Source organism: Molothrus ater, chromosome 3, assembly GCF_012460135.2.
Source record: "Molothrus ater isolate BHLD 08-10-18 breed brown headed cowbird chromosome 3, BPBGC_Mater_1.1, whole genome shotgun sequence".
Classification (NCBI taxonomy): domain Eukaryota; kingdom Metazoa; phylum Chordata; class Aves; order Passeriformes; family Icteridae; genus Molothrus; species Molothrus ater.
The window spans coordinates 68,379,028-68,399,124 of NC_050480.2; the positions used below are offsets into that span (position 1 = coordinate 68,379,028).

The 20,097-nt window shown below is 34.6% G+C and overlaps 1 protein-coding gene across 1 annotated transcript in view; it reads left to right on the top strand.

The window, feature by feature from the left end:
• AK9 (adenylate kinase 9) overlaps nt 1-20,097 on the top strand; it is a 59,312-nt gene that overhangs the window by 5,555 nt on the left and 33,660 nt on the right. The window contains 16 exon segments of the mRNA XM_054514212.1: nt 477-529; nt 614-710; nt 3,873-3,985; nt 5,654-5,779; nt 5,782-5,847; nt 6,535-6,660; nt 8,799-8,873; nt 10,858-10,921; nt 10,924-10,958; nt 12,855-12,994; nt 13,075-13,255; nt 13,681-13,822; nt 14,393-14,526; nt 15,247-15,403; nt 17,912-18,020; nt 18,429-18,493. Coding sequence (XP_054370187.1) covers nt 477-529; nt 614-710; nt 3,873-3,985; nt 5,654-5,779; nt 5,782-5,847; nt 6,535-6,660; nt 8,799-8,873; nt 10,858-10,921; nt 10,924-10,958; nt 12,855-12,994; nt 13,075-13,255; nt 13,681-13,822; nt 14,393-14,526; nt 15,247-15,403; nt 17,912-18,020; nt 18,429-18,493 — 1,683 coding nt within the window.

Consider the following 20,097-nt stretch of genomic DNA (forward strand, 5'->3'; position numbering starts at 1 on the left):
TTTGATGGATGTCACTTTTCTTAAAGTAGATGATTTTGTGTGTCTAAAGAGTTCTTCTAAATCTTGGTTTTTAAATTTAAAGAGTGATTGAACTCAAATAATCATCTCTGGAGTACAAGACAGTAAGACTGATTGAATTTAAATAAGTAGTTCAAATAATCCTGCAAAACTGCTGTTGTGCATGTGTTTAACCCTGTATATACTACACAAAACTGTTTTTGTGTAGTATATACAGGGTTAAATTGTAGGAAGAAACACCTACCCAGTCCTTGCCATAAGGCACCAGTTCTGGATGGGCAAAGTATAATAATGGCCCTAAGTATAATGGCTTCTCATTCAAAATAGTCTGGTTGCTTGGAGCACACATAGATCCTCCTGTGTGTGTATGTGTATGTACATATATATCTGCAGGTACAAGTCTGTTTAGAAAATACTTTGTACTAATTATTTTTCTTATGTTTGATATGCTTCCTTAGCCTCAGAAGTAATTAAAACGAATATTCAACAAAGATCAGAATATGGACTTCAGGTAAAGGTCTAATCTTCTAGTAATTTTTCTCACACTTTTAACAAACACTTACTATAAAAGACTATGTTTTGCATTTTACCCTAGTGTCAAAAATTGCTTTGTGAAGGGCAAAGTATTCCTGAGGAACTGGTGACAAAAATGATTCTGCAAATGATTGAGTCACCAGAAGTTGCTCATTATGGTAAGTGTATTTGTAGCCTAAACTTCTTAGAATGTGCTACTTATAATTTTACATCCATTTAAAATCTATTGGTGCTCAAATACAATTCTAGCTTTTTCTCATGCTCTTCAGGTTGTGGAATATCAATAAACTGAAAGTGTGTTTAGGGATTAATTTACCAGTATGGGAGATCAGAAAGTGTCATACTGATCCTGTGCTGCGTTGATTTTGAGAAAATAATTTTCCCAAAATTTTAAGTGTTGATATGACTCTTATTTGACAATGTTATCTGTTCAGAATAGGATTTAAAATACAGATATTTTATTCTTCAGTACTTCTGTAACAACAACATAACAAAAATCCATCAGCAAAAATCCATCAGCAAAAACATTTTAAGCATTTTAAACAATGTAAAAGAAGGAAAACAGATTACTGAAAATGCGAAGTATAATGGCTTTTTTTCCTCTTACAGAATTGTTTATTCCCTTTGCATTTTGTCACACAGAGTAGGATGGATGAGAATAGTAATGGTAGTGGCTATAACTCTACTATTTGAGGAAAGATTTTGAATTGAGGGTGTCAGGACAAGTGCTGCAGATCTTGCTAATGTCTGAATCTGCTTCCCTGATGAGGAAACAGATGTACTGCCAAGAAGAAAGGAGGTAAAAAGGAAATGTAGTTTCTTTTTCTTGTTTTGACTTTCATTTGAAATTTCCATTATAGGAGAGAGACAGGTATAGTGCCAATGTTAGTTTCTACTGCTCTAAAAACTAGCCTGCTTTTTAAGCTTTCAGTTGCAATGGGTTTTATTTCTTTTCTAGTACATGACTCAACAGTTTTGCAAAATATACAGTCTTACCTGGTGAAGCCAGGCTTTTAAAACAGTATAAAAAAGAGAAATAGGGAAGAAATTTTTTAAAAATAATTGCTGGAAGAGGTAGCAGCAGAAATGGCAGTCTCTTAATATGTATGTGAGGACTTTGGTAAAGGCATGAAGAGGCTTCTGTGTTATTGGAGTTACCCTCCTTGAATCAGTCTGAAGATGTTTGTATCACAGAGGAGCACAGACGTCCTGGAGACTGTAAAGATGACTGTAAAGTTGAATAAAGTTTGGTTCTTGTAGCCATAACACTTTTTGCATTACACATGCCCCAAAGCAGCAAGGAATAGAATAACCAACATCCTCACTATTTTTCCTACCAACTAGAACTGACCTCCAAAACCAGTTTTTGTTTTAGTATTTCTAGTCACTTTTTCAGTCAATTTGCTTTAAATTATTCATTCAAGATTTTAGAAACTGTTGTATGAAAGATTGGGTTTTTTACCTTTGGTGTTGGTAAAATGCAAGTTTTTAAACAGTGTACACAATAAGTGTGTCTCAAAAGCTTCTTGGTAATCCCCTGGTTACTTTTTAATCTAGTTGATAGTTGCCTTAGATATACTTAATGATTTTTAGCCTCCTCACATTATTGATTTGGGAGCAAACACTCTCTCCAAGAATGGTTTTCCATGTTACCCTTGCATTTCCCTCACATCAGCTATTGTTATCTGGGATGTGTTGATAAGCAGAGGCTGTGCACATTCTTCACACCTCACTACCAGTTAGAATTCTCTAAAGGTATCAACAGTTTAGAATCCAGGATTTTAATTTCCAAGAGGAATGACTATATTTTGCTATCCCTTGGTTATCTTCTTCTTCTCTTGCATCTATGGATTGTAGCTTCTATAGAAGTAGGAGTCTTCACTTCTAACACCTCTTGCAAAGACTGCTGCCACATTTTTGTGCTGCCCAGACTTGCACTTAAATGTTATCACATAAAATTGTAAGCGTGCACCGTTTCTCTAAGGGAATATTCTCATTATTTGGCTAAAAACATCCACCTGATTTTTGTTTAGTCTCTCATCCTGGCCTCATGAATATTGATTTTGTTGCTATTCAGTAGTTCTTCCTGCATGCATACAGCCATCAGTAGTTACAGTACTTTCCTAGGAACTTGAAGCCACAAGTTCATCTGTGGGGCTGAGCACTGTAAAACTAGGAAAACATATTATTACCACTCTTGTCATGTCGAGCCAATGTCTGTTTGCCTAATAGGACTCAGCACTGGGAATCCTGAGTGAACTGGTGCTTACCAAATGATCCATGTGTATACCATGTGCATAGTGCCTCTGAGAGGCAGGAGAGTGGTTCAGACTCCCTTCATTAGATGGCAAAACATTTAAAGGTTGTGAAAAAAGCTTTGACTCCTAGTTTAATTGCTTTAAATTGTAGAGTGGCTACTCTTTGCAGTGCCTTTTATATCTAGTTGGGTGGGTTTTTTTGTTTGTTTGGGGTTTTTTTTTGTTTTTGTTTTTTTTGTTTTATTTTTTCAGAATGCTGAACACTCACTTTATTAAAACTATACTAGATTATATTACAACTATATTAAAGAGAGATACTATACTATACTATACTATACTATACTATACTATACTATACTATACTATACTATACTATACTATACTATACTATACTATACTATACTATACTATACTATACTATACTATACTATACTATACTATACTATACTTAGTACTAACTGAAAAAACTCGTGACTGTTTGCAGACCGACAGTCCACACAGCTTGGACCTGATAGGCTAATTAACATAAACAATCTTCACCAGAATCCAATTACAAAATTCCTTCAGGTAAACAATCTTCTCACACATTCCACATGTGCAAAACACCAGGAGCAGCAAACAGAGATAAAAATTGTTTTCCTTCTGTGCTTCTCCAGGAAAAAGCCTGAGAGAGAGAATTATCTCTTTCTGTTCAGAGAATGTGAATCCCACATCTATAAAGCCTTTTAGTGGCAAAACGGGTCACTGAAAGCTTGTCACTTTTTAGGCACTAAAATGTCTGAGCTGCATAAAGCAAGTGGTCTGAGTATAGTCTTTAATGTCTACATGTTTTTAATTGAGTTAACATATGTTGAGAGTACTCCATAAAGCTGAAAACAATACACTTTTTTTGTCTGTATTTCATCTGAAGCAAACATGAGTGCACAGTTTCTTTAATAGTGTTGTGTCATGTATGTGGTTTAAAATTGTACCACTACATGCATTGTTTAAAGGAGATGAGTATAAATAGTTCTATAATTGACAAACCCTCTTAAAATATGTTCAATTAAATGTATTTGGCAGGTTATGTTCTTACTGGATTTCCTTCTCTCTCGGAGGAATACATGACTATTCCACAACAAATAGAGAAAATAAGGAATCTAAAATTAAAACCAGATTTCCTGATTACCATTAAGGTAATGTCATCTTCAGTAACTTCCTAGTATTTTTCCTAATTATTAGTAGACTCATATGCTATGCATGCCAAATATAATATTTTCCTCTGTATACTTGAGTACAGAATTTATTGAGGAATGATAAATTCTTCTCTTTATATTGGAATAGAGTTTCGCTGGTTTGTTCCATTATAAGCATTGATGAGGTAATGAACATGTCCTAGAAATTTAGCAGCAATTACAGGTTTTGCACCTCCACCAATTATAAGATAGAGGTTTTCAAGAAAGGGAATCTTTGAATTACATGATTATGATGGAATTTTTGACACATGTAATTTGCCACTTGTGTAATGCAGGAAGAAACTTCTCACATATGGAAGTTAGAAAGTAGTTAGAAAATAGTTTTATTTTTCAGTCACTAATTGTGAAACTGCTTAATTATTAATTCATCTTGTTTACAAATCTCAATTTCTTCATGAGCAGTGATGTGACATACCAGATATTTTACAAAATTACTCTGAAATAAGCAGAGAAACATAAACCATTGTTAGTGTGGGATTTAGAGGACTTTCTCAATGTAACTTAAATGAATGGAGTTGCTTGCTATGTCCACATTAGTAAGCAAAAGAAGGCAAGAGGATCTCTTCAGACCTCGGGCCAGCTGCTTTGGCCAAACACTGCTAAGCTGTCGTGTTAGTCAGAATGGGGTGGCAGTGCCCAAACTGCCCCCAGGGAAAGGCCCAAGGCCTGTGCCACTCTCCAGATTGTGCTCAACTGTTCACTGGGGGGGGTTCTAGCTGGCCCACACTGACCTGTGCCAGACTCCATCTGAAAAAAATAACCATATGTATAGTCGTGAACACATTTTCAGGCCCTTCCTCTAGCAGTGTTTTATTTATAATCAACTAGAGTCGTTTTGTCTTCTATTTTGAATGTGCAGAATGGGCTCTAAATAGTCAGCCTCTGGTGGTGTGCTCCATTCTTCCTGGGATTTTGATTCTAGTTGGCACATCTATGTGTTTTTTCAGATGCTAAGCCTCTGGGTATGGACCAACTCTATCTCTTTGCAGATTTAACTCAGTGTTTGTTTAATCCCATACTCTTAAGACTTAATTTGCTTGAACATGCATAATGAAAGTTGGTGAATGCCTACTTCAGACCTTTTTTCTGTAGTCTCAGAAAGATCCTAAAACATCAACAAGACGTATTCTTGTCCTGCTTTTGGGCCAGATTTGATTTTTTCAGAAAGTCAGTCTTTGTTTTAATGCTATGTAGTGAGAAATCCCTGTTGTTGAGAATATGTGTTGTATAGATTCATGTGCAACAATACAAATAGAAGAGTGATACTAACTAAACCAGAAAGAAAAATTAAATTCTTGACTTTATGTAGTAACACTATGTCCTCTGGGAAGAGGACTGAAACTAAATACACATTAAAAATCCTTGCCTCAAAGTCAAAGAATAACTTTGCTTTTGATTTCAGGGGATTGAAGCTGTTTTCACAGATATGTCAGAATTGTAACTATTTTCATTAGATCAAAAACAAAGGAAGAAGGGAGATTCTAGATAACTGTGGCAATAATGAAATACTGTTACTAGTAGACCAATTTAGAGAAATTATGTGTCTCCAAGAAAAAGATGTTATAGCAGTACAATAAACACAATTTCCTTTTAATTTTTCCTTGCTAGTGTCCAGATCATGAGTTATGCCAAAGAATATCAGGACAAAGGCAAAACCCTGATTCAGGGGTGATATATCAGAGGAGCCAGTGGGATCCTAAAGTTACTGACAAGCGTAAGAAAGATCAGGATGAAGAAAGGATGAAGAAGAAGAAGAAGAAGAAGAAGAGCAGGATGAAGAAGAAGAAGGAGAAGAAGATGAGGTAGATATTGCTAATTTCTAAACAGTGCAAAATATTACAGTGTACTTTAGACAAAGCAGAAAAAATTATGATCTTCTAAAATATCACTGTACTATCTTATGAATTTATTTTGCTCAAAATTAATCTTAATTCCATTTCTGTCCTGCTTTAAGAGATGTGGGGTAACACTTAAATAGTAGGTTTTAGTGACAGCAAATATTGATCATTGTATAGCTTAACCTGGGCTTAGTCTTTGACTCAAAATTCACCGATCTTGTTTCTTGCCATAAGTTAGAAGTGTATCAGGAGGAGAAGGATGGCTCTACACTGCCTTTTGCTTGATCTAGACAAATTAAAAGAATTCTTAACTTTTTGTAGCAACTTTTTACTAATATTTGCAGGACACTTACTTGTTTTCTGGTTTTGGTGTTACACTACTACAAATGGATTTTCTTTTTTTTCAGGAAGGTATTAGATTTGAATTCAGGTTAAATTTTTATAATAGGGAGCAGAGACTTACCAACCCAATTTCTAATTACACTGCTCTCCATTCATAGAAATAACACTTCATCAGAATAGGATCATGGTCAGCAGTCACTGGACTAATACTCATTGCAATACTCTCCGAAGCTACTTTTTAAAAATTTGAGTGAAGACAAAAATTATTTTAAGACATTATTTCTGTGTCTTGAAATTTTTTTTTTGCAGACTGGAGAAGGTCGACGTAAAAAAAAAGAACCTTTTCATCACCTAGTGCAGAGGCCTGAAGATTTTCTTGAAAATGCAGAGAAAAGAATTGGAATATACAAGGATATAATACGTCCTCATTTAGAAGTAAGAAAAAGCAAAGTAATATGATTATGCATAACAAAAGATTTTAAAATATCTTGCACTGTTTTCATTGGTTTTTTAGTTTGCGAACTTGTTGTATTGAGGTGGTCATGCTACAACGTATCCCCAAATTCTGAAATTTATTCTGAAATCAGTGATACAAAGTTGTCATCTGTAGGTGATGTTTCTACTCTGCAGTCAAGATAAAGTAATCAACTTTGACTTCTTAAAGTGACACCATACCTGCCACCAAAAATGCTTTCTAAATCTAGTAAGTGAAATATTTGAAGACTCCATTGTTTCATCACCATTACCAGAGTCCATTCCAGAATGCAATCCCATAAATGCAATCCCATAAATAATCTGCATCCATTGTCTTCACTCCAATAGATTCCCTTTCTCACCTGCTTCATTGCCTGCAGATTTATATACACAGTAATTAGCCCATTAGGTTTTTTTTGCCACTTATTTAATTTCTGAAGCTATGACAGTTTCTTTCCCTGTTGTGTTCAGGAAGGTGGAATTACTGTATGTTTTCTATTTTGTTTTGTTGGGGTTTTTTGTTTTGTTTTTGGTTTTTGTTGTTGTTGTTTTTAATTTCTTAGTACAAGCAACTGCAAAATCTTCATGTTTGATGCCCACTTGACAATTACTGTTTATACCTTGAATTTCCCTATGGATTAGTTAAACCTATAGATAAAATTGTGTAAAAGTAGTGTAATGGTCTTTGCTAGAGTAACAAAATTCTTACTGCTGTGAAGGGGAAAACAAAAAATGTGGTATCTTTAATCATTCCACATTAATCTCTTGTGGATTTCTTATAAGTGAGCTAATGGAAAGTTGTTTAGATTAAATTACTTTAGGATGTATACCACACTTCAATAGTTTCAACACATTCCACTAGTTGGTAGGGTTCACTTAGGGTTGACTAGCGATGAATATATTGGTGAAGATGCTTAGTGGTCCACTAATACAAAGAACACAGGGTTTTATCAATTGGCCCAGTCAGTGTTTGAGATGATTAAATTGAAATTGAAACAAAAAGCTTATACGGTGTGCAGTTTGCACTGATAGGAAAATAGGTAGAACGAAATTTGGAGAACACATTTGGATGTCTTGATAAATTGTTGGGATTAAAATGACCTGAAATAAATGTGAATACTGCAGTGAGGGGAAACCTAATGAACAACTGCAACATGTGAAATAATTGGCTAGACCTCAGTACTTCAGACAGTCTGCCAACTGAGGGGATTTAGTTAGTCAAAACTAAGTCAATAAACTGAATGCTATTGTTTAAACTCAAATAATATGAATGTACTAGTAAGACTGTAAGACCATTGTATATAAGAGAAATACAAACTATTATCTTCTCTTTAGAGGAGTATTAGAAAGAAGTAATTAGTTATTATCTATTTCGACCAAAGATAGAGCAGATGATTTAATTTACAGTATAGAAGACAGACTAGATGAAATGAGCCAGGAAATGAGCTGTGACCATAAATATAGTGAAGAACTGGAACAGATTACCTGCAAAGGTGTAAAGTCACCTTCAATAGGACATTTTAGGCTTGAGGTTAGACCATCATTTGTCAGGAATGGAGTGAGTGTTCTCAGTCCTCAGAGAGAGGCATTAACAACCAACATGGGCTAGGTTTTTAGTCTAAGACATTATTGATAGTGTGAAAATTTCAAGCAAGAAAAGTAAAATACATAGTCCAAATTTTAAAGGAATTGGAAGTCAAAATTAAAACATTGGACTCTTGACTGGCATTTCTGAGAAATGTATTAATTGAGATTGTCTTCATTTTCCAGCAAAGAATTAAGGTAGTGAGACAATTAAAAGTTGAATTCATACACAAAATGTTACTGTATCTTGGTATTTTTTAGCTCTCTTGCATTTGAGCTAAGACTTCTAAGCTATCTTCTGAAGCCATTGTAACTTCAGTTTTGGAATTATCTCTGTATTTATCTGTCATCACATAAAAGTTAATCTCCAGAAGATTTTATAAACCATTAAACAATGAATCCTGATTTTGCTGAAGTGCCCTGGAGTCCAACCTTTGATATGTATGGAAAGAGAATGAGCCTCAGTGTCATTATCTGGTTAACTATACTCATTTGACTGGCACGTTCTTTAACAGGGATTGTTGGCTTACCAGGATTGCCGATGTCTTATTGAAGTGGATGGAAGTCAGGAACCAGATCATGTCTTGGAGGTAAGTAAACTATGCACCAGCTAAGTTAACCTTCACTAGAAAATAATTTCTCAATTCTGTGGATTGTTTTCCTGATGGCAAAATTTTAAGTTGTGTTTAAAACCTATTAAATTACTATTAGAAAACATGACTTTTGAAATACTTGCTTTCCTTTCTCTATTGGAAGATTGACTGCTCTGCTCCCAGGCTTACATATATGCTACATGAGAATATTTTCAGGCAGGCTACAAACTTTTGTATTATATCCATCTGATTTCACTGCTTTTTCTGATCTGTATTAATGTAAATTATAATGAGAAATTAAAATATTTTTGGTATGGTATATTTGCAAAACTGGTTGCATATTTGATACTTGTGTCTAAAATATATTTTGCATAATGGAATATAATTTTTATTAATTTTGATATTGTTTTGCAATGTAGTTGAAGACCCTTGATTCTTGTAAGAATTCTGCTGAGTGCTTGTGTCTAGATTTCAGCTTGTAACAGAGCAACTTGTTCTTCCTATTGAAAAACCTACAATGATAAATTTTGAAGATAAATAATCTTATCCTCTGTCTCATAACTAAAAGTTGCTTCAAATCAGAACCTAGAGTATGGGGTTGAAAATTAGGCAGGAGATTGTTTTTGACAAGGTAGGAAGTAAACTTCCTGCATTTTCTCCTCTGTTTGAAATAAATTGTATTATTATAATTCTCTAAGCTATTATTTCAGTGTATGCTTAACTCTACCATGAATGGCCCTATGGGGAAAAAAACCCAGTCATTTTGCAACATTAGAACATACAATTTCCTCATTTATGATCCATCTGTGAATGTTGCAAGACAAAATTTATATTAAATGCAGTCAAGTTATGTTATGATTCCAACCATTTTACCTACAAGTAAGGCAAAGGCCTATAATAAAACTAGCCCAAACATGACAAAATTTGCTTTTTCATTTCAGGAATATTTGCATTCAATCAATATTACATTCAGGAAACTATTCAAATAAACTTAAATATCATCTGATTCTTATTGGTAGACATTGGTTTACATACCTTTCAAAATAAACTTTCAAAATATCCAAAGTTGTATTGCTTCTGATCTGCCTAATCTGATTTCCCAAAGAGATTTGCCTCTTTTTCCAATTGGAGCTCCTCTGAGTACTTGCCCTGCCTTGGGGGAACCTTCACGGTCTTGTCCTTTAGTAGGCTTGGGATTCACGGCGTAATGAGGAGACAGAAAAGCTGTGATTTGGCCTTTTGCACTGCCTGTATCTACCAAATAGCTTCTTAAAATTCAGCTCAATAACTAGCATGAGTCTGAGTTAAAAACTGGGCCTTGGTTTTTACATAGCCATTTTATAAATAATAAGTTACAATTTTAAATAGATTTTTAGGGGCCCTTCTGAAGACAAAAGCAGTTCTGATTTATCATTGTTGCTGCTAGAAATGAAGGGATGGGACTATTTTCGAGCTAAGAACAATTTATTGCTCAGATAAACATCGATTCTAGAGGAGCAAACATTCAGCCATAGCTCCAGAGTAGTCACAAGTTTCTTTGTTATAAGGCAATATATAATTTTTAATAGACAGTTGCCACAGGATTTATTTTGCTTTTCTAACCTATCACCTTCACTTACTTCTACTGCACTGCGGATACTTGTATCCAATGGACTTCTAACTCACAGGCACACATATTATATATGTGTACTTCTATTATAACTTCTAAACTCTTAGCTTACTCTATACAACCACACCCTTACATTATAAACCCTTCACCATCTTCTCAGTACAGTTTCTCCCTTACTTAAGGCATATTCTCACCTACAACTATAGAAATTTAAGTTTATGATTTTTCTGCTTAATGTCTGTGTATTGTACTTTTACATCAATCTTAGCTTCTTCTAAGGCTGCAGATCTAATCCTTCAGTGTCTGTGGAAGTTTCTGTTTTTCTGATTCCCACACTGATTGTTACTAAATCAAGACTTATTTTATTTTCAGACAGTGGTAGGCCGACTTGAGTCTATGGAAGTTCAAAATGCAGCTCCTGTAATCAGACTCCAAAGTGACAAGAAGAAGAAACGCTGGAGGGAAAGCAAAATGTAAGTGTGCTTTTCTAAAGTGTGACTGACTGTAATAACTAGAATTACTTTTCTGCTGTAAGCTTATATTACAGCATCTTTGTTTCAAAACAACCAGCTTGTTTTACCATGCAGTAAGAGCATTCTTTAGGCATTGGCCTTTCAGAAATGAGAATTTAAAGTCATTTTGGGACTGAAGTCCACTTAAAAAGTATGAAAATAAAAAAACCCTGTAATTCCCAAAAAACCACGTAATAATTATAATAAAACTTTGAACAGAATGTTTCTTTTAGTAATAGAGGAAAAATTAATTCCTTCCAAGGAAATAAAGAAACTTTAGCCAAAGGATAACAATCTCAGAAGCTGACTCTTAGCTCAGTCTACTCTTTTCCTGAATAAGAATCAATATGCTAATCCAAATATAGCAACATTCTGCCTGAGATTACATTTGTTCTATTTTCCTGTAATTAATTAGAAACATGAAAAGTTACTCACATTACTGCTGAATTTTGCTGAATCATTGCAATTATAATTTGTGTCCCTTCCAAATAAACCTGAAAATCAGAAGTTTTGCATGTATGTCGTCACCTTATTTAGTTCCGATCATCTTTCCTATTTCTGAAACAAAACTCTGAATATATGAATGGAAGTGTAATGAGGAGACCACACATTTTCACAGAAATACCCCTCCCTTCACTTTTCTGTTTTCTCAGTTCACAAATTCACAAGTGAAAGACTTTCTCTGTCAGAGGTCATCTATATTTATTATTTAGTTAGTTTGTGTGTTTTTGCTTGTGTGTAAGCTTTGAGTAACCGCAGTACTCAAGGCAAAGATTAACTGAACATTTTGCACAGAATTGCTTCCCTTTGTGTTGAACCTGCAGCTTTTTAGCTCAGTATCCTCCAGTATGCAGAAGTCAGTGAATAGTTTGGTTTTCTACATCTGCCCTCTAATAACTCTTGAGTTCAGATTTCTGTCCTGTTCTTACGTAGCTATACTGAAGAATTCCAGTCTGTATAATTTTATTCCTTCTTACACAACAAGCTTGTTGTGGGATTGATCAATTATATTACCTTTTTCTGAAACTTATCCAATTTTGCTGTGTCCTTTCTGAGATCAGGGCAGCAGGAGGCACGTTGCAGTAAAGACAAGGGCAATATTTAAACAATTTAAACACAAACCTTTATCATCTATTCTCTCTGTGCTCAACATTCCTAACATTCAAGTTGGTTTTCTGACTGCTCTTGGCCATTGAAAAAATGCTTTCACAGAGGGATCTATTTCTGAGTAGTGACAGTCAGTGAAAATTCATAGCTTCTGTGTAAAAGTGCTATTTTAATGCCTGCCTCTATTGGTTCTTTAAGTTCTTCTGAAGCTCCTCACAGCCAGCACTTGTCCGTACTATTCTGAATTTAGAGTCACCATGACTTTAGGATTCACTCACTATTCACATTCTGTGAAACGGCTATTAAACTTTTTCCTATCATATTATATTTCTGCATGACTAAAATAGATATTTTCATATTGCTATTCCCTGATCCAGATAATGGTCCTTTTTCAAACCCTTTAGAAGAAATCTTAGCCATTTTCCTTTGTCTTCAATAAATGGCTCTTTACCATTTCAAACTTTTAAAAATAATAAATAAAGCCTACAGGAACTATTTTAAGTATTATTCCTTTAAGTACTATTCCTTCCTTCAGGTCTTTTAAACAGGCCTGAAAAATGAAGTAATTTCTCTTGAAAATTGTCCTATAATTCTGAAATAATTTTTATTTAAATGTTAAAAAAACCATAATGTGTTTTTCTTTTAAGTTAGCTTATTTTCCATCAAAAGGTTTCAAAAAGTCTAATAAAAAAGGCATATGTAGCTTCAGACAAAAATTACACTTGCATTTATTGCTATTTTAATAAACAGGATGAACTTCTCCGGGCTCTGTCATCTTACAAACTGATAGCACCCAGATACCGATGGCGTAGGAGCAGGTGGGGACAAGTGTGTCCCGTGGCTCTAAAGGAGGGGGACATTGTAATGGGAAACCCAGAGTTTGCTGTCAGGTTAGTGGAATTTGACACCCTTAATTTTCATATCTATTTTATGGGATGTCTATATCTGCTAGCTTCTCTTCTGTTTTAAGTTTTCTAGGTAAAATGTACGTACTGTCATGCCAAGAGGCATTGAACAAATTTGTGTTGAATCCACGGCCTTACCTCTTACCTCCAATGCCAGTTCCTCCTTGTAAAGTGTTCGTATTTGGTCCTCCATTCTCTGGAAGAACAACTATTTGTAATGAAATTGCACAGAATTATAAAGGAAAGGTAGGTTCATAAATGTCTTAGGTAGCAGAGTATCAGCTGGGCTTGGCAATCAGTTAAGCACGTTCTTGTCATGTTATTAACATTCACATTACAAATATAGGGATTACAGAGGAAACAGTATTTTAGTGAAATTCGTTTTTTTATAAATGTAGCTACAGATCAAGAATACTTTTATATATCCTCTTATAGTGCAGTTATCTTAGTATTAGAATACTATAAATAACTTTGTATCTAACATAATTAAATATAAATGCAAATGGAAAATAATTTCTTTTTCAAGAAAACCCCAACCCTGCACTTGAATTACATGTAAATTTTTCTGAAATCTGCAGAGCTTTTCTAAAATCATTTTATTTTATAAATATTGGAACAGATGCTATATTTGTCTTCTGTGATATTTGTATTTTTTCAAATAATTTCACTAGGTTCTTGATATGGACATACTCATTCAACAATATAAAGAATCAAGAGAGAAACACACTGAGGAATTGCGAAAGGATGCAGTAGAAAAGGCTATAGAGGCAGTGAAAAATAGATTAGAATCAGAAGAACAATCAGAAGAATCAGGTGAATAAGCTGTTCTGTGGTCTTTGAAGCTGCCTTATTTGCTTTACATCATTTAACTTTAAAATAATTGTAGTTGTTGTGCCAGCAATTAATAAGAAAATATGGAAAAATATTAATGTTTTGCGCATCATAGGGAATGCAGGCTCTTTTATTGTTTAAAATACACTGCCTTGATCTAAAATTTGTATTGATTGAAAAACTAGTTTGGTAAACCTTTTGATTTAGGAACTGAAGGGAAATCAAATAAATGGAAATTCTAGCGTGCTCTAAATGCCTGATTATTCTGGCACAGAAATGTCATTCTGTTTATATTGAAACAATATTTAGCTTAGAGGTGGAAAGTACTGTACAGTTGAAAATGTTGGGGTTTTGATACTGAGAGAGCAAACCAAGATTTTAGTTTATGAGACATACTCTACATGTGCATTCAGAACTGCTGTTTGTTTCTTTCTCAGAGCAATTGTGTATTGCTTAAAAATGTATGCTGTGCTGAGTTATGATATAATGCTTTATTTAAATCCTGATTTCAAATTTCTCTGTGAAGTTCATTTAAAAAATCTATGGTGTTAGGGATACCAGAGATAACTGCTGACCACCCAGAAGTTCAAGCCATGGTAGAAGGAGCCATGAAAAGTGTGTCGTTCTCTGAAGATACAATGTTATCTCAAATGTACGCTGAAGCACTGGAGGAAGCTGTTGCAGGGGTGAGACTACAAGTAGTATATAGCGAAGTACTTTTTTCCTAAGAGGAACTTCTAACAGTTTATGCATTATCCATATATGTTCTTAGTTTTCCCATTTGAGAGATCAGTTTCATTTATATCACATAGCCCAAAAGCTTACATAGGATTGAGGAGACACTGAGGAAGATAATGAAGGACAAATCTTATGAGGACTATTTTATTGTCCTTTATATATAATAAAAATATGTGTGTGCGTGTGTATATATATTCACACACTTACAGAGAAATTATTTCTGTCTTTCAAATCACCTGAACTACAAATTGTTAACAGCTGGGAGAATTATCTGACAGATCATTGTCTGCTTGCTCTAATCTTATATTTGTAGTCACTATTAAAGAACTGAACACCAGATGTAAGAGTTTCAAAAGAATTGTTTATGAAGATCTATACAGGAATCCTTAAATCTTTTGAATTTGTTCAATAGTATGTAACTATTGAAACTGGAGTGTAAATTCTTTATAGGCAAGCTTAAAAAATCACTATGACATTAGTCTCTTCTTGTTTAAAATGTTTCTCTTTTCATTCAGACATACAAAGTTATAAATGTCTTACTTTTTATTGACCTGAAATGACAATAAGGAAAAATCATAGCATTTAGAAAGTAATTTTGTATTGTGCTGTCCTTTTTGTACAGCTCATTTAAGTCTTTTTATATTCCTGAATGTGACATTTTCTAACAGCTTATGAAGACTAACAAAGACAGGTTTCCTGGTGCTTCAGAAAGAGGAGGGTGGGTAGTGGATAACTACCCTCTGTCAGAAGACCACTGGTCAGCCTTATTAGTGAAAGGACTTCTACCTGACACGATTGTCTGTCTGAAGGATACACAAAAAGATGGTTAGTAAAGGCACCCTAATGCAACTTTATACTTTCTTTCCTTTTTTCTGTGTTGATATCTGTATATAAAACATACTTGTGAGAAAAACTAGTAGTTATGTCCCATTTATAAAGCTTCAGGGTCTGGAGAATGAATCATCCAGTGAATCAACAAGAGTACCACAATTTCTTACAATTTGGAGTTAGGGAATTACACAGAATTTAAACCAGGAATACTTTGCTATAACAGCAAAGAAGATTTCTCCCGTTTTAAATCAGTTTTCATTTTTCTCCTATTTACAACCAGCAGGAAATACCAGTAGACTCTTGTAGCATCAGATTTTTCTATTCTTGGCTAGCTACCACCTTGCAATGTGGCTCTTGGTCAAATTTCTCTGCCTGGTTTGCCCATTTGCAAAATCAGGTTAGAGGTATGAAATTTCTCAGCTTGAGAGAGGAGGCAAGGGGGAAATACTTGTATGCAGGGATACCCTGTTCTCCATTCTGGGATCAAAAATAAAGCCCAGTAACTTCCTACCCAGATGGATACAGTGGCTTCGTATCCATGAATTCAGAGTAAGGGATTTTTACTTTATTCTTTCCAGCCAAAAGGAAGATTGGCACCAAGCATCAATAACTGAAGATATTCATGTACTGTTAAAAGTTTGTCAAATTGTGTCTTCGTGGATCATATTTGCTTGATTCATACCACTCCACAAGTTTAATTGATCATTGGCAATGTTTGATCATTCCCTGTTCAACCCAGTCCATTATCAAAAAATCTCTTTCGGTGGCAGAAACTTCTATTGAAGAAAGGCATGATGGCTCTATTCCCATATAGTTCAAGACAACTTATTAGGTGCCCAGTACTGGAATCAGTCCAGAGATCTTCAAACCCTTGTCCCTGAATATAAAAATCAACCTGAGAAAAACAAGGTTACACAGTTTACTCAGAACAGATTTCTTATTTAAAAAACCCCAAATTTTCAGAAGTATGTCAACTGATCAGCAAATCATCCTCACGACTCAGGAATCGTACCTAAACAACTTAGTCACACAGCTTTGTGAAATTTTGTAACTACAAGTGTTTCAGTGTGACCAGAGCTCACACACAGATTAAATACTGGCTGAACATTTCTATGAGAAAGCTCTAGATCCAGTGTTTGTCAGAAAATCGTATTTGCAGAAGCAGTCATTCAAGACTTCATCTCAGACACTTTTGGAAAGAACCTAGAGGCAAATTGCTTTTCCATGCCTCATCTTTGCTTCCCAGCCACTCCAAGCTTATTGAAATGTTCATGAACCTTGTTTCTGGGACATAGTGCATTGTCCTTTTGTACAACCACAAAAAGCATCTCCTTCCTGTAGTTGGCATATGGTAATGAAATGTCAATACTGTATGCTAAATAATAAACATCAGGAGTCTACCTCTAGCCTGAACTGCAGGGAGAGCAGTGAGGTGGGAGAGATGCTTTCAGAATGATATTACATTTCTCTTCACTTCTCAGAATTTAACAAATTAGTGAATTAGTTGGATAGAAGAAAAGGTTGTCTCTTTTCTGGTCAGTAACCACTCCTTTTTTAAAAATATATTTTCTTTTTTATTTTTTGTTTTCTGAAGGGAAGAATTTGGGAATTCATAGCAGAGGCTTTCAAATTAAGGCCTCTCTAGAGCCTGCCTATTATGTGCTTCCTTCCTGCAATATACACCTCTGCCATTTCCACTAGTTCTCAAAAGCTCGCTCTGAATTACTTGCTCTAATATGAATAACCTATTTTATACTCTTGGTAGTATAAAAATTTGGCTGAAAATGTAGCTTTTTGCTTATGGATACATTTCCTTGAATTTAGCTATTTTGTTTCACTTTATTCTTTTTATTTGCACAATTGTGTTGACTCTTTACTTGATTCCCACTTGTTTCTGTCATTTAAATAATTATGTAGTTGTGAAGTTTACGTTTTCACAGCATTTGAGTCATTACTTTGTAATCTGTTCCCTGACCTAGTCTAAGCTCTCATAAGTCCACTGATGAAAACAGGTTTCAGCACACAGCCATAAATAAATCTATTTGTCAAAATAAATAAATCAGTAGAGTTCCTAGTAGGAACAGCATACTCTTAATTTCTGCTAAACAGCTGCAGTAGTAGAGGTATGCACATTATTTATATTTTTATTTGAATGTTTTTCATTTGTTTCTTCATAGCATTCTTTGTGCACTTGCAAATAAAATAAATGGCAGAGTAACACATGATATATGAAAGTTTAAGATAAATCATTTCAGTTTTGTCTCCTTTTATAGCCTTCATAACCTTCCAATATTCCAGACTCAGTTTTTTTAGGTGCTTTAAATTGAAAAAAGCTCTAAAATTGCATAAATCACCAGCGTCATAACAGTTCAGTGGTATATATACTTTTTGTTGACTTTAAAAGAAATCTGTCAACAATTTATTAATTGATATTCCTAAGACAATGACTTTAGTTTTATACAGACGCATTAAAGTCATTACTGTCATGCAATTGTGCTGCAGGAGCCTGTATACTGCACAGAGCATACCTAGCAAGTAGGAATGAAAATAATTCTAAGAGTTTGGAAGGACCAACACATGAAGCATTAGAAAAGAAAGAAGATGATGCAAGGTAAAATATTCCAAATATCTGAATGTATAAAATGAGCACAAGAAAATTCTAGGCTCACTTTGTGTTAAAGGTATCAGTGCATTTATTGCACAAATTAAGTAAAGCAGTACACTAAGACTAGTTATCATATACAGGAAATAATCCAATATCTGTTGTCTTGGAGGAATATTTCATTTATATCAGTACATATGGTGGCAGTAAAATCTCTTTGTAAATGCTTTTTCATTAGCCTTTCATTAGTCCAACCTTTTAATGCAATGAGATAAGAAAATTTTAGATAATAAAATACATATGATTTTTATTTTTTACAACCAAAATTATATTTCCACATCTTTACATTTAATATATCTGCAACTTGCTTTAGTAATATTTGTAATGGTCTTAAGATAAATGAACTTTTATTTACAGCGGAGGAATGGAAGAAACACTGACATCAGAGAAAGATCAGTCTCCAGCTGCTGCTGAGGAGAAAGGTGTGTATCATTTGACTTCTGATCTAATTATGTGTTTCAATCACTTAGTAGTTTGATTTTCCAGTTTTGATTTCCTTTTTTATATTCAGCATCAGGAAAATTGACTTTTTGTTACTCTCTTCACTGGTACTCTCTTCACACATTTCTTTGTGTCATTCCTCATGGATGTTGCAGAATAGAGATGGTTTCCATTAAATCAGTCAGCACTGTTGCAGTTTTCAATAAATCCAAGGGATGGGATTCTATCTCCTCTAGTAACTTTTCTAAGTGGGTTATTAGCTGTCTTGAAACTACTCATCAAAAAATCTGTAGCTCTTTAAAAGTTACAAAGCATTGCTGGAACTTAGTCAATAGTTAATGAGAAAATCACAGCATTGTCTGATTTTCTGGTCTTCCTTCAGTAAGCCCAACCTGAAGTAATTAAAAGGGAATGGAAATCAGTTCATCAGTGTCTTTCTTAACATGCATTGGGAATTGCTCAATCTGATAGCAACACACATTATGAATTGCTGAATCCAGAAGCAGAGGTGAGGCTGTAGCAGCTCTGTGTCCCCAGGACCATGCAATGGGTCTGAGCATGTATTCCCATTTCCCTGTCATCCTCTTCTTACTCTATTATCCATGCTAGTGGATCCAATCCACTTTGATCTTTCCTTCTCCTTGCCTTCTCAGAAAAGCTTCCTGATATTATAAATCTCCCACAATCCCAAACTGCTTTTCCCTAGGCATCCCCTAATGAATCTCATGCCCTGTAGGCAGTAATGCACTTCAGCCAGAGAGCTTCTCGGGGTGACCCATCTCAGTAAATTTCACACCCAGACAATGCCTTCATCATCATCTTCTAATGGCCCTGAGGGGTGTCAAGTCACAGTTGTATTTGTTGTGATTAAGTTTTGGAGGTTCACCTATCTGTCATTGTTTCTCCCCTCCTTTGTGCTTATGGACATCAGTCTTTAACAACATAACAGCATAAAAACTAATGGAATTCTGTGTATTACATGAGGTTTCCCCTCTGGTAACAATATAAATAAAACATTTTGGATAAAGATGTTCTTACTTTATTGCTTTCTATATTGACAGAACCACTCTTTTTTTTTTGTTTCCTGTAAAGATCCTACTTTATATCAGAATTGTGTTTTACTTAGTTTCCAGCAGAGAAAATATAATTGTCCTGGGCAGAAGTGAATAATCTGTAAGGAGTGAGATTTTGGCAGCAGACCAGCTGTCACAAATAGGCTGGATTTTTGCACCTCAGATTCTGTCAGTTGGGTTGAGACTTAGAGTTAGTTCCAGTTAGTTGTGATATTATGGTCTCTTCGAGCTAGGTCTTATAAGCTCTCAGAAACCTATATCACACTTGAGATGGCTCAGCTGCCTCAGATGGCATAAAATTAGCAGGGTGGCTTCTGTGGCAGTATTGGAAACAGAAAAGTTTTAATAAAAGGCAAAATAACAAAGCTCTTTACAGAGAAAACCTGAGTTAGAGGTACACCTAACACAAGCAATTAGTTCCTTTGTTCTCTTCTTTTTCTAGTAAATTACTTAGGCAGGACTTTCTAGCTTCTATCCAATTAGCTATCCTTAAGTTTGAAGTAAAGTCCCCA